This window comes from Argiope bruennichi, chromosome 7 (genome assembly GCF_947563725.1).
Source record: "Argiope bruennichi chromosome 7, qqArgBrue1.1, whole genome shotgun sequence".
NCBI lineage: Eukaryota > Metazoa > Arthropoda > Arachnida > Araneae > Araneidae > Argiope > Argiope bruennichi.
This window is the reverse complement of record NC_079157.1, coordinates 90,425,854-90,441,098: the sequence shown is the minus strand read 5'-3', so window position 1 is coordinate 90,441,098 and position 15,245 is coordinate 90,425,854. Positions and strand designations below refer to the sequence as shown.

General features: G+C 35.8%; 1 protein-coding gene across 1 annotated transcript in view; it reads left to right on the top strand.

The window, feature by feature from the left end:
• The window catches only part of LOC129975206 (phospholipid-transporting ATPase ID-like), a 147,494-nt gene that overhangs the window by 53,742 nt on the left and 78,507 nt on the right, over window positions 1–15,245 (top strand). Inside the window, exon 2 of the mRNA XM_056088193.1 lies at window positions 10,301–10,391. Coding sequence (XP_055944168.1) covers window positions 10,355–10,391 — 37 coding nt within the window. The 5' untranslated portion in view covers window positions 10,301–10,354. The remainder of the gene's footprint in view (window positions 1–10,300; window positions 10,392–15,245) is intronic.

Genomic DNA, 15,245 nt, shown 5'->3' with positions numbered 1-15,245 from the left:
GTTTTTATTTTCAAACTTCCGCATACGAAAGTTGTGTGCTTCATAATATAATAAAGAAAATCGGCAATCGTGTGCCATTAGAAAACAATAGTTATAAAAGTAGTTATTTGACAAGTAATCGTTAGGGATGTAGTTAATACACAAGTACCAGGAAATCAGATATGCATTTTGGACACCTATTATCCAACAAATTGCAATTAAAATTTCATACAGAATGCATTTATAGTCAGGAGATCATATTCCAAATTTCATTTAGCTAGGTTATGTTTTTGAATAATAGCTTTTAAGTAAATACAATAATACAGACCGACGTACGACTAAACCTTTGATTTTCAGGTCGCTTGTCTTTGACAACCCTTTTATTACTCTTTTATTTATCCACCCTTGTTCTCAATTTGATGTAGTTCTATGCTTTAGATGCCAAATCTGTGTATTAAATTTTATTTACATCGATATTTGTTTTGTAATTATTGTGTTAACTTGTACAGATAGACTTCCTTTGAATGATTTTTTTTTCAAAATTTTATAGAAATCTACAAACATTTATCTATATATCAAATTTCACCCATCTATTTCAAAGCGTCCTTGAGTTATCGTATTTACAGACAGACAGACATAATTTCGAAATTTTTTTTCGGACTAAAGAAGGTCTGAAACGAGGAGATTTGTCAAAATCTCAAGTTTGGATTTTTTTCTTTGTCATTAGAGTATTTCTTATTTATATACGAAGAAAGTAACGAAAAATTAAAATCGTGCTCCATAAGTATCCCTAAATGCTCATAAAATCAGTCATTCAGATTCCAGGTGCATCGTCATAGAATGGTATTCTATGTTTCAAAGTGCAAACATAATCTACCTTATAACTGAAATTTAAAGTGTAGAGCAAAATTTAACCTAATAACAAGCAGGGTTTTTCAGCCTCGGCTGCACCCAATCCGTCCCAGTCTTCAAATCTTTTTTTACTTATTCAAATTCTGGAACCACTGCTCCGTGCTAAAGATTCGGTCGGCTAGGTATTGGCCTTGAAAATGAGCTGTCGATTCAAGGACGAAAAACTAATTCTTTGTAACAGTCCTGGTTTCTAGAATAATTATGTTCGTCACAGTATCTGCATAGTGTAAGACAACTCCCCTACAGAATGATAATAAATCTAGAGTTCTCTAAAAAGAGAATTCTGGGATAAAAATTGATAACAATTTCGGTTAAACTTTCTAATAAACCTTCCTTTGCCGCGTTTTCATATGTGCTGCCTATACAGATGATATAAATCTCTACTAATAATAAACATGAATGCATGTGCGCGTTTTTATAAGTTTCGGCTTTTCCTAAGCCTGACCACTTGAATGGAAAAATATGTTAGCAAATATATAACTTGAAAGGTATGAATGTGCACATCAGAGTGATGTTATGTAAATTTGAACTACTGTCTTAATTAGTTAAAAAGTAAGCAAAATTATATAGTTTTTTGCTGTAACGCGGGAAGTTTGATTATATTAACGAGTCATTTAATATCAATACGAAGGATATTTCAAGTCGAAATGCGTAACTTTGAACACCAATCAGATGATGACACTTGAGCTAGCACCCCTTCCAAACTTCCGCCTACACCGCACCACTATATGCGTGCAAACGCGGTAATTCAAAAACACAAGATATTGATAAATGAAATGTGGTTTGTGATTCGCTTACTAAAATTGCAATTTTGTATCAAATTTTAGTTTCGATTGATTCAAAAAATGACGTCTAAAATGCAGATATAAAAGGTTTCGAGCAGACCACTTGTGTTGGTTTTATTAAAATTTTGTTTTAAATTCATTGCATTAGTTCTTCCGCTTCTCAAAGTCCGTTGTAACACTCCAGGAGAAATATATCCAGCAAAAATTTTGTTCCTAAATTAATAAGTTCTAAATAACAATAATTTAAGATATAAGGCAAAAAATAGCCGTGTTAATTTACTTCCCTAATCGACTAATCAATTTCGCTGGCACTATTTTTATATTCTTGGATGACCATACCTAGACAAGAGGTCTTCGAAGTTTTGGGCGCGACTAGTTGGCGGGCCTTGAAGAATAAATTTTTAGTTGGGTCACAGCACGGTCTTTAGTTTCCAAAATTTGTAAAAATATGACGTTGGTTTAATATCTTTATCAACCCATTCATCTAGTATATAAAATGGATTTTTGTTTGTTCGTATTTTATGCGCTGCCGTGCTATTCATCCGATGGCGATAAAACTTTGCCAACTTAGTGCTTTGAACCTAGAAAATCCATGTTTTTCACATGGCCAGTTGTATGTTGGATGCTGACGAGTCGGACAGCTATGAAATTTATCGGGTTTTGCTGAAGATGGAAAAACAAAAAATATTGTCTATCATAAAGTATACTAGAATAATAGAATAAAAAAAAGAATAAATATTATTTATACTTCTCCTTTATATATCATTCAATTTCGATGAATATATTCATTGTCGAGAAGAAAATAAATATCATCCTTCCTACATTCCTAATTAACCCTTTAAAGGGCCATTTTTTTTTCTAGTCATATTATGTTAAAATATTTTGAGGCTTGAAATTAGAATAAGAAAAGGGATTCATTTAATTTATTAGATAAATTAAATTTGATTCATTAATTAATTTGGTTAATTAATAATTAAGTATCAAATCAAGACACATCATTTTGTGTGAGATAAAGAACTGAAGCATCTAAGTTTCTGTCTGTCTAAAACAATGTGTCAGAACTTATGCCAACCTACATAAATTCATACGAAGATTGATAAATTTGGTGGGAAGCATACTTCCCACGGCCCTAGAAAGGGTAAACAAGACGGCCATTTCAAATTTCAAACGATATTTTGAAAATTATTTCTTCTGCGGCAGCAACGCGCCGAGTACCAGCTATTAAGAAATATTTTAACTGTATTTATTAATGAAAATTATTTTCACAAAAGTTCTATAAAACTTCTTTAAAAAAAAAGCGAGTATCATTCCCTCTGAAAAAAAAATGAAGGATTCCAAGGATGACGTGGGTAGCTATGGATTAGGGCTTTAAAAAAAAGGGTTGCAATGTTTAAGAGATTGGGAAACCCCTGCCTTAGATAACATCAACATCACGCAATTAATATGAGAGGCCAAAATTAATCCAATGACCAGCAGTGTCTCTCAGTGAAGCCTGCACCCAATTCATCAAGCAAAGCCCAATCCCCCATCCTTCCTACTTATTTATTCAAATCCTGGAGCAAGAGAGCGGGTCGGACAGTCATTTACACCGATAACGAGCTGCCCGCCAGTCGAAGGACGAAAAACTTATTCATTGTAACCACCCTGGGCTTGGAATAATTGTGTTCGTCACGCGTTTTCTGCTGGCGACAAAACCCCAAATAACAACACAAAAAAAAGAGACACAGAGAAGAGAAAATGGTGTCTCCGGGATGGATACTCGTCCTCGAAGGAGGGATGAGTCACGTGACCAGAGGAGGCCTCTAAATAATTAACGAACCTTTTGTAACCAGTATTTATCGGGGCTAGAATGGCAACGCCCTTTTTCGCATCCACCCTTCGCGGTGGCCTTCGAACAAAACTTTTCCGGGCAGCAGAAATTTTTGCTCCAGTTTTGCGGGGCCCCGTCCACACCCTGTTTAAGCAAAACTTTTCTTCTTTTCCTTGCTGGAAGGGAGGTGTGGCGTGCCGGCCGGGAGTATTTTGCATGTGTTATTTCTCATTAAGGTTTTAACCAGTTGATTTATTGATGGGGAGACAATCATCTTCAACAATCAATGTAGAGGTTGGATTTGGTGTTGGGAGCCTAGCAGAATAATCCAGTTATAAGCTGAACGTTAATCTGGGTAATTTTGGAAAAAACTTTAATGAAGGCCTTAAACGAAGACAAAAGAATTAAAACTATTCTTTTTTTCTTCGTTTCTTTCAAATTTCATTTTTTTTTTTCGTATTGATTAATATTAGTTATTCCTTGAATACTACGTTTAGTAGTCACTTTGTTTTTCTTCTTTTTCGCCACAGAATATCCTCGCACTGGGAATCTCTAGGATTCCCCGTCAGTTCAAAGGATACACGAGGAACGATTTATTAAGAAGAAAAAAGATTAAGTTTACATACGGTCACACACACACACACACACTACATACAATACAATGATGATAAAGTGATAAAGGGAATGTTCGGTGGGGGGAGGGGGTATGAGTTCAGGAATTCTCTTGAAGTTAATATATCTTGGAGGAGGGCTTGACTGAGGTACAAGACGAACATTTATCCAGTGTTTGGGTCTGGGGAGATCAATTCTTCGTTGTCTCGCAGGAACCACAGAAGATTTCTAATTTTGACTTTGAATATATTGTAAGACGAGAGTTCATACACACAAAGAGATTTATTTTCGCATTCAGGGCGTAGGCGGCACATAAATAAAAAGACAGAAAAATATGCCTGCAGCACGGTGCAACCATGGATATAGAATTGTCCTCTTACAACAACGGTGCCATTCACAAAGAGACAAACTCAATAACATCAGAAAATAAGCTTGGTTGCCAGATGCAATGGTATAATATAAAATAACAGCCGGCATCCTGGCATAGGGGTAGTGCGTCCTCCCCGTGATCTGGGCATCCCGGGTTCGAGTCCTGGTTTGGGAATGGTTGTTCTTCGTTGTTCTATCTGTGAGATGTGTGAATGTGCCACCCTTGTAAAAAGGGGTTGTGCAAGCGAATGAGTGATGCGTGAGTAGCAAAGTCGTACTCTTGGCCCTAGTTGGCGCTACTAAAAGAACAAGAGACGCTCCCCCACCGGCTTAAATCGCTGTCTTCGTAACAGCGGACTTGTCTATGGCAAGTGCCATAAGAAACAGCAACACATAAAATAACAACTGCACTGGGACAATACACTGAATAAAATAAAAAGAAAATATTATTAAAATACAAATATCCAAACACGATGATTTTGTATTATATGCAGAAAAGTACGGAGATCTTACAAAATTCTCTTCGATCATTCTGGAATTTCTTTAATAAGAGCCTTCATTTTAGGGTCTTAATTTAATTTCCTTTTGCGTCTGATTGTATAAAACTGAACTCTTAAGGGTTTTTTGATGGTTTTGCTTATAATTTTATCAGATTTTAATGAATAACACTCTTTCTTAGAGGCTCCGAGTGGAAGAACACTTTACAAAGGCGCACATTATTTCTTATCAAGATTTTAGCCAGTTGATTTGTTAATGGAGAAACCTTCTTCAACAACCATTGCAGAAGTTGTATCTTTTATAAGCAACCTCGATAATATGAGACATGTGAACTTCAGTATTACTATTAGGGCCGTGGTGGTCTGGTGGTAAGGTCTCGGCTTGTGAGCCGTAAGGTTTCAGGTTCGTGACCCGATTCCACAGAAGAACCGCCTTGTAAGGGGGTCTGTTGCACGATAAATCCGTCAGGGCCAAACGTCCTCCAGGTGTGGTATGGTGCGGAGAGGGGGGTTCCAGCTCAGGTGCCGTCCTCGTCATCTGACCGCGGTTCAAAATGACGAGGTCCGTCCTAAAATAGCCCTAGTGTTGCTTTAAAAAGGGACGTTAATATAACAAAACTATACTAAAAGTCAGTATTACTATTTTGGAATTAATTTTAAATTCTGTTCTTTTTTCTCTCTCTCATAGTAGAGTTTCTTTTGTGTTTATCCGTGGGAAATATTTATCTTGTAAATAATTCGGTTATTTTGCATTTCCATCTCATCTCCTTCATGCAGGAATATTCTCACCATTATTCTACATTCTGAAAGTTGAGCTGGATTCCGTCGAGTATTGAATGTCAGCAGAATATACTGTTACGAATCTGTAATGCTGCTTCCCAGCATAGTTGGTTCCACCATCGGAAAGAATGTTTTACAGTCATCGGTATTGGGCGGAGTCCGGTGTCGCGTCGGAGGGTCCCGGCGCTTGGCAACAAACTTGGCGATTATTTGGCGACTAGGCGACGAATTTGGCGACTTTGGCGCCAAAATAGATTATACCCGAAACATCGAGAATTTTCCCGATCCGTCCAGTAGGAACGGAGATACGCCTCGAACGTTCCTGATTGGTTGAGAGGCGTCTAGCTCCGCCTCCTGAGACCTATAAAAGGAAGCGGCCGCAGCTGCTAGGGCAGAGTAGTCGGAATCGACAGTAAAAAAAAACTGGCCTTCCAGAGATAAGCGGAGCAGCGACGGAGTGAAGCTGTTATATATGAGTGAAGTGTTGTTATATGCTGCTGTGTATGCTGTTGTTGCTGCCCGTCTCGGCTGAAGATAATCGTCTTCTGTACTGTATATAGTTGTCGTCTTTTTGCTGTCCTGTGTGTCTTAGTGTAAATAAACGTCGTTGTTTTTTTCTACTGCCGCCTGGTGATTGAGCGTTCTCCACACCATATCACTCCCACTATCCAAACGAACCCGGAAATTTCGTAAAAATATTTATTGCTTGCAACCATGCAGTGTGACTTTACTTTAGTGTTCAATGACTGGTCCAGCAAAGAAATAGTACTGTAAACGAACGTAGTGATAGTTGGATACATTTACCATTTATTTCTGACACATTTTGGGACGTAATACTGTTGAAAATAAATCACAAATAAATTCTTTCTTTTTTTGCACTCATATACGAGAATTCATGCCTTCATATTTTATCGATGTAGTTCTAGAACTTTTGTTTGTATGTTACTCAATATTCGCATCCTCGTTCGTGACTTTTCTGCAAGGAGGCACTGTAAGGGCTTATATCAAATGAATGGAGTTAATTAATTTAGACGCAGTTTTTCTGATTATAGCTATCGGCGCTCAAAAACTAAAACGCTGAGGGCAGGTTATAGCGGGAATCCTTTAAATTACTTATCGCTATATCATTACGCAAAATGTTTTTAGGAAATACAAAAACAGTGAGTAAAGAAAATATTATATAAAATGCAATGCTTGAAAATGTTTAGCAAATTATGTTACCTTCAATAAATTACTGAGTCACTTGTAAAAGATAAAAACATCCCTAGGTTGCGGTTTCGGTCTTCTAGTGCATCTAGATTTGGGTCGGATTATTAACCCCTTGCCTGCCGCGGGCGTATATATACGTCTCCCTAAGTCAATGTGTTAACTGCCCCTGGCGTATATATACGTCTCACAACTAACTATATACATATATATATACGTGGCACTGGGGACCGAATCTCGCAAGTTATCCTCGGCAGGTAAGGGGTTAAATAGTCAAAGTAGGCGAATATCTCAGAATTTCGAGGATTTGAGATTTTTGAGTAATTTGTTTGAATTCTAAATGAATTTACAAATACAGAGCGCTCGAATTTAATCCTGTATCAAATTTTGGAACGTTATTCCAGAAACATTCCTAAGAAATTTTTTTCGTAAGTTTTATATTACATTATATCATACCTCTACAAAAATATGTTGATTTATAATCCATAAAATATACGTAAGTAAATACCATTTTGAAAATTCTTTTGTAAAGTTTTACTTGAAATTCCTTTTGGATTTCCTGTTTTTTCATTATGCGTGTTATATTGAAATTGATTGATTGATTGATTGAATTGAAAATGAACTGAAATTTAATAACTTATTATTTAGATTGCCAAAACTTGAAATTCAAATTTGCTTATATGGAGGTTAAAATCAGTAAATAAATAAATAAATAAATAAAATCTGATTTTGAAACATAGAATGGGGAAGGGAACCTCGAGACTTGCATTTGCCCTAACAGACACCTGACCAAGAACTGAATGAGATGTGACTGCGAATTATCATAAAAGTATAGTTTGTTTCAGGAAACATGGATTTTCACTTTGGGGTGATTTTATTCCACAGAGAGGTGATAAGTAGTAATTAATATGGGTGAAATTCTTTAATAGGTCTTTATTCTTATCCCGTTTGATAAGCTTTGCTTTTTAATCTTTTTTTTTTTTTTCATTTGTCGTTTTGATCCATAATATTTTATTTTAAAACGACACTTGTGCATTTATTGTTAATATGAGTAACTCATTTTGCGGAATATCTACAGCTGATACAGATTGTTCCACAAGGTATGCAGCGTCTAATTTTACAGATTCAGATAGAACACATTAAAACGAGTATTTTGATATATAACATGTGGGGTCCCTGAATATAGCGTCAAAGTCTAATTACACGAAAAGTGTTAATTATGTATCCGGCAATTTGTATTCCAAAATACGATGCATTCGACAATTGCCCAACATGAAAGCTTCCCTAGGTGATTATGCAAATTCCTACTGCGGCATATACGGCTAAAAACATGTTTGATGAGAATGAGTCGCGCATCATTCGCTAAAAAATTTCTGTATAATGTGCGTATTTGTTATGGTTCTGAAATGAGCAAACATTCGATTGAACATATTTTCATGGTTCTAACATCATGAATTGGAATCATATTGTCACGTAGATGAAGTGAATGTAGTAAGTCCAATAGAAATGAACACACTCAAGATCAACTGAAGAGTTTTATACCAATCTGACCGATTGGGAAACTACTTATATACAGTTCAAGAACTTCTAGAATTTGAAAGCTCGCAGAAAATTAGGAATTTACATAAATAACATATTAGAATAATTAACATAAATTTGCATAACTCTGCATAATTAACATAAGTTTGACATGAAGCAAATTGAAATTAAAAATCAATCTTTCACAGTATTCGCTTGTATTCGAACCCGCAACCTTCCGCTCCGCTATCAGATGCATCGTTCAGCCGACTGAGCCATCGGCGCTTGGTCGGAAGGAGCAATTTTCGCTACAATATCACAGTGTGGTGAAAAAATTTGGCAATCACCACAATATAAATGACACGATTATCAAAAAGAACGCAAGAAAGATTTAAGGAAACCGCACTATGTTGGACTATCTGCTAGTGAAAATGTGAAGGAGAGAAAAGAGATGTATGCAAGAACAGAACCTAATGTTCAGAAAGTGAAAGTTTTTGAATGACATTGACATCCCATTCGTGTATGGCATGGACAAGATAAGCGATTGTTGGTTTATGCAAGATAGTGCTAGACCTCACCGCACTCCCAAAACTGCGATCGATTGATAGATTTGATTGAACGAGTTGGATTCCATTACGAAACAAATAATGGTAGAGAATCGCCACCTTCCTCCCCGGATCTTAACTCATGCGATTTTTTTATGGAGACGTTTGAAAGACACGGTGTATCTCATACAGCCCTCAACATTGGATGACTTGAGAGCAGCAATTGAAACCGAGGTCAAGGAAATTGGAACAGATGTTTTGCAGAAACACAATTGAGAACTTCGATTCCAAACTTCGTCATTTTATGTGTTCAAACAGCCGACATGTCCAAAATTTATTGTATTGAAAGTTCTCAATAAACATTTTCTCATTTTTCTCATTTCTTGAAGTTTTCATGACATAAGCTTCACATCTTAATTGAACTATGACGCTATAATCGGGGACCGCGTATGTTATACATCAAAATACTCGTCTTGACGTTTTCTAACTGAATCTGTAAAAATTAGACGCTGCATACAGTGTGGGACACCATGTTCATCACATAACATCGCTGTTGATTAGAATTTCCTTGATAAATAAAATGTAAACAGCTCAGTTAAATTTCTGCTGTGGCGAAATTGATGCTTCTTGGTGCATGCACAAAAGAACAGAATTTCCATATCTGAAACAGCACTAAAAACAATTACAAAAAAACCTATCATTTACCCATGCAGCAGCTTCGTAGACGATATAATCCATTATCAGCAATTGAAAAACATTTACAGTTGTATCCTATAAGGAAGCGAGAACCCGCTTATGTATTCGGTAACTTTTCATCAGATTTGAGGTGCCTTTTCATTGATGTCTTCCTAGAGATAACCACTTAAGATTGGCTCAACGACTTGCTATATATGCAAATAAATATCAGTAGACATCATTATAATTTCACATTCTATAAATGCAAATAAGCCACAGCAATTTCATAAAAAAAATTCTTACAACCCGGTAATATTATACAATTTTTTTTTATTTTCGCTTCTCTGTTTAACTGAGAAATTATTAGCACTGTCAAATAAGAAAGCTTGTTGCTTAGATGAGCCCTTTAATTTATGTTGTAAGTATAATAATTATGACAACTTCCATAAAATTGAGCACGATTTTCAATTGGCAAATAATTGTAAATTTGATTCACTCGGTTTCATTTTTTGTTTAAAGTGTAGCAAGAGTATGACAAAATTTCATAAAAATGTGCATTGGTTTTCAGTTAACAAGTCATTTTAAACTTGATTCACTCATTATGTGTTTCAGGATGGTGCTTTAATAATGCCAGCGACTACCAATGGAGGGTTTTGAGTGTCAATCATGGCGAAATGTTGGAGACGCAATGAAGACCACACAGGTGAGCGACCTTTCTTTCTTTCTTTCTTTTTTTTTTTTAAACGATTTTATTTCCTAATATCCTTGAAAAAACTGCAGAGAAAATTTACATTTCGAATGAACCATAAATGCTTAAGAAAACTGCAGAAGAAAATGATACAGCTAATTCAAACGTGATTTTTTTGTCAGAAGTATAGAAAGTATGTAATTAAAATTCGACCCGGATAATTTAATTCAATCAGATTCTTCTACATTTGTTATATTATATTAAGATGGACTATTTTATTTTCTGGTGGTATTAGAAAAGCGAATTCTTTTGTAACTGAAATTTCAAATAATAATAATAATTTTTAAAAAAATATGAGCTGCGACTTTTAACATATAGATTATAAAAACGAAATAATCAGGAAGGTATAATTCAGTTTCATTCAGGGTAATTCAATTTCTTCATTTTTTTTTTAATTTCAAGACAGTTAGTATTAGAAAGGAATTTTGTGAAAACTATGAAGTTTAAATTAGCTTCTTCCGTCTAATTTTTTAAAAAAAATTAGTTAATAGCTTTTAAGGAAGTTATTTACTTATAAATAAAGTTGGGGCAGTCTTATATATGTAATATTTAAATTCTCATTTCAGTTTAATTCATTTCCAAGGTTTTATCTTAATTCAGCCCATAGCAACTTCATTCTAACATATTCTCTTATTTCCTGATCCAATTCCACTGTCTCTAATTAATTAATTCTAGAGAAGCTTTGTAAAATTGCTGAATCGGCTAAAAGCCTAACTTTCCCCCACTCCGAGTAAATGGGCAAAATACCGCTGACATGACAAATTCTTTTTTAAAAGATCCCTATCGAAATCTTAATAATATATTAGCAATATTTTCCCTATGAAAATCTCAGGTTATATAAAACCAGGGATAAAATGCCCAAGAGCTTTTCCCTCACTCCTTTCTGTGTCGTTCTGTGTTGTGTGTGTTGATCGTCGCTCCTGCTTGTAAATAATGCGTGCTTCTCCAAGATGAAATAAAACGACATCACGAAATCGAAAGTCTCTTCACTGTTTTCGAAACTGCATTCTGCTTCACATAAAATAATGCTTACACACACGCACACGCACGCACACGCACAATATAAAACTGTAATGGTGCTTCCCAGCACGTTCAGTTCAATCACTGGAAAGACCTTTTTACGATCAGCTCTGTTGGAAGCTGATCAGGTGCCGCGTCAGTGATCTCAAAGCTTGGCGATCATTTGGCGACTTCGCGATGTATTTGGCGGCAAAATAGATATTACTGGAAACTTCCAGAATTTTAGAAATTGAGCCACTAGGAACCGAGATACGTCTGATTAATACAGAACCTTCTCTTCCCATCTCCAGGGCACTAAAAAAGGCTGGCAGTCTCAAGTTGCAGTCAGTCGTAGTAGTGAAACGAGTAGTGTATTGAATCGTGGAAAGAGACGGTGGAATAGTTGGATAAATCGTTGTGTGGGGGCTCAAGCGATTGCTGTACTGAGCTGTGTGCCAAGTTCTGGTATTTATTGTGGAAACAGCATCGAGTTCGTGTATGGAGTAGCCAGTCATGTAGTAGTGAGTCGGCAGTTGGATACAGCTAAAGCGAGGGGACAGTGGAGAATTGCAGACGTTTAGAGAAGCCATAGAGTGAAACTATGTAGATTCCGTCCTTCTGCTGAATTCTGTCTCACCGCTTTGTGTGCTGTGGTTGTTATTGCCACCGATTACTACTTGTGGGCTACTGTTTGTTGTAGTGTGCTGCTATGTGAAGCCTGTACTCCTCTCTACTGCGTATATTTGTCGTCTTTGTGTTAGTGTCTCCGTACTAAATAAAACTCGCCCTCTTTCGTTATTGTAGGACTGTGTTTCTTCATCGACCAACAAATCGCAAAAGAACCCTTACAGAAGTAATCCGTAACAATGCTCTTTGGCCGGATTATGCGTCATCGATCGAAACAAGTGATAATCGGAAGGAGCAACATCTAGAGATTACTTCGGAAGAGCTAAAATCTCTCATTTTTGCTTTTCCAAGTATATTTTGACTGGTGTAGAGACATCTTGTCAAGCAATGTCATGCTGTCGTTTTTTCGTCAATACTTGGGTCAAACACATCAGTTGCGTTCGATACCAATTCCCTGTGATAATTTTACTTGTTTCAGTGGTTCAATTATATATCACACAAAGCTAGTCCCACCAAATGCAAAGAATAACCTTGATGCTACGACCAGCCGATCTGAAGCAGAGAAACCACTCACTTTCTTTTTTTCCTTTCCTTTCCTTTCTGTTCTTTTCCTAAGAATAGTCACGGTAAACATTTGAGAGCCTGATTTGAAAGCGACATCTTTGATTGGGAATGGTTTTATGATTCAAACACAAATTCACTAATTAAGTGGTGTTGTTATGTCCAAGCTTATTGTGTGAAATTTTTTATCAGCTTGTTTCGACCAACACTTGTTGTTACAACAATTTGCAGAGCGAGAGCAAAATTTCACATCTGATATTTACAAATTTACTGAAATAGAAAAAATTAACCTAAAATAAATAATTAATGCTGATTAAGTTAAAAATGTGAAATTAAATTGACCAGAAATAGAGACTTCAAAATACCCTAAATTCGTCGACTTTGAACGTGTAAATTTGAAGTTATTTCCTCTTTAATTTTCATCAAGTTTCAACATTCCATTTCCGTTTACTTTTCTAGCTTTCATTTTAACCAGAATTCTCATCCTCCCGCGCTTTTTTTTTTCCCGCCTTAAACCACTCTTTCGTCGTCTTCCGAAGGCATCAAGCCATCCATCCGCACCAAATCTTACGTGTGATCGTCTCCGTCACGTGACCGAGATTAAAAAGAAAAAAGACGGGCACAGATACATTATCCAAATAACAGGAAGGGAAAAAGGCGGCGAAAATTCCATTTATCCATTAGGACAAGCTATCTTCTCTGAGACCGACGTCTAATCATGGCGCACGCAAAATGGACGCCATATTGCACACGCAAGCGAGAGTGAAAAAAAAAAGAAAGGAAAAGATTCACCTCGTGCAAGCTGTGTGTGTTCAGAGATGTGATTTGATGTCCCATTTGTTTATGGACTCGCGCAATCTTCCTCAATCTTCTATTTATTCCTAAAAGCCCTGCAGAGAGAGGCAGATGTCTCGGTGGATTATAACACCTGTATCATGTTATGACATTGAGTTTTTGCTCGATCATCAGTTTTGTTATTGTTGGCAGGTTAAAAGGGTCACTTTGTGCGAGATATGGGGCCCCGAAATCGATTGACAAGGTTAGGAGAAACAAAAAAACGAATTAATGGGCTTTTGTTTTTCTTTGCGATTGCTTCTTGCGAGAGATTATGTTGTCACCGGTTGTCTGTTTGAGGAATACTGAATAGATTACCGGACTGTTTTCGGAAATTGTTTCCTTTGCGTGCATTTTGGTGGGTATTATTAGTGATGGATTTCCGATCAAGCAGACTAGGCAGCTGCCTACAGACGCTTGAGCTTCTGAGGGAGGGGGGGGGGAGTGCGCGGACGTCGATCCGAAAGATGTTATTAGTCGTGTTACCTAATAAATAAATTAGTAAAAAAAATCAAATTATGCAAATAATAAAATATTACAATAAATATTACATAAAATATTTCTCTACTCTGGCTTCCCTCAAAGTATTTTTGAATCAGAATTTCATTTTATTTCTGTAGCAAGTGTACAACAACTGAATGATTGCGATGAGCAAATATTAAGGTCTCGGTCTTCGGGATTGATGAGTTTCAAGTTCAAAATCCAATTCCACCAAAAGATTACCACCTAATCTGTTGCTGCCAAAAAAACCCCTTAGAGTATATGGGGGGGGGGGACTCAAGTATATTCATGTCCTTTGACCATGGCCTAAAATGAGGAAGTCCGTCTCGTAATAGCTATCATGTTATTCTGAATGTAAATATAGGTAAATAAATTTAGCTATACTGTTTAATCGATGTTTATCTTTAATATCGATACTTTATCGAGTTTAAACCAATTGGAATCAATATACTTAAACGTAACTGCATGTTATACATTTAGTTTCTGCATGCAGAAGACTTAACATGTAATTTAAATCGCTTCACAATGGGAGATTAAATTCCAAATTTTATTCGGTTTTTTATTTTTCAAAATTTTTATGTTTAGATCACATAATCAATTTCACTTACCTAACTTCTTGAGTTTCTAATTTATAGAGAGATTTGTAGATTTATTGAGTTTCTGATTTATTTCTGTTCATAGACATACGAACAGACAGATATGCATTTACAGATATGATTCCAAATTTGAAAAACAGCCTCGTATACTATATAACTACTATACTTCTGTATTCTGTCTATACGTCTACTATAAGCCTATATTGTATGTAGACTATATATGTCTGCTTTCTGTACATATATATAATAATAAATACACACGCCTATACTACACGGCCACTATACGTCTACTTTCTGTTGAATATGGTTCAAATTCAGATGCAGATTTTAGTATGAGGAATTCAGAATAAAGTATGAGAACTTTATTCTGAAATTCATTTATCTTTGTTAGGTTTTTTGAGCTATCATATTTACTTTCACACGAATCGATATATCGATAAGCTATAAACCCTTTTGCTGGATTTAATTCAAAATCTAATAAAGATATACAATTCTGGTAATAAATTTGTGAGTTCATTTTTAAGTCATGTTCACATACACATGAACAGGATTATAATTAATTATCATTGATTTTCTCCGAAATCGCATGTAGATCTGTAGTTTCGACGAGATAGTTACAAACTGCATTTCATTCATTTAATTCATTCCATTTTTAAATTGTCGTATTCATGTACAAAAACAGACAAACATA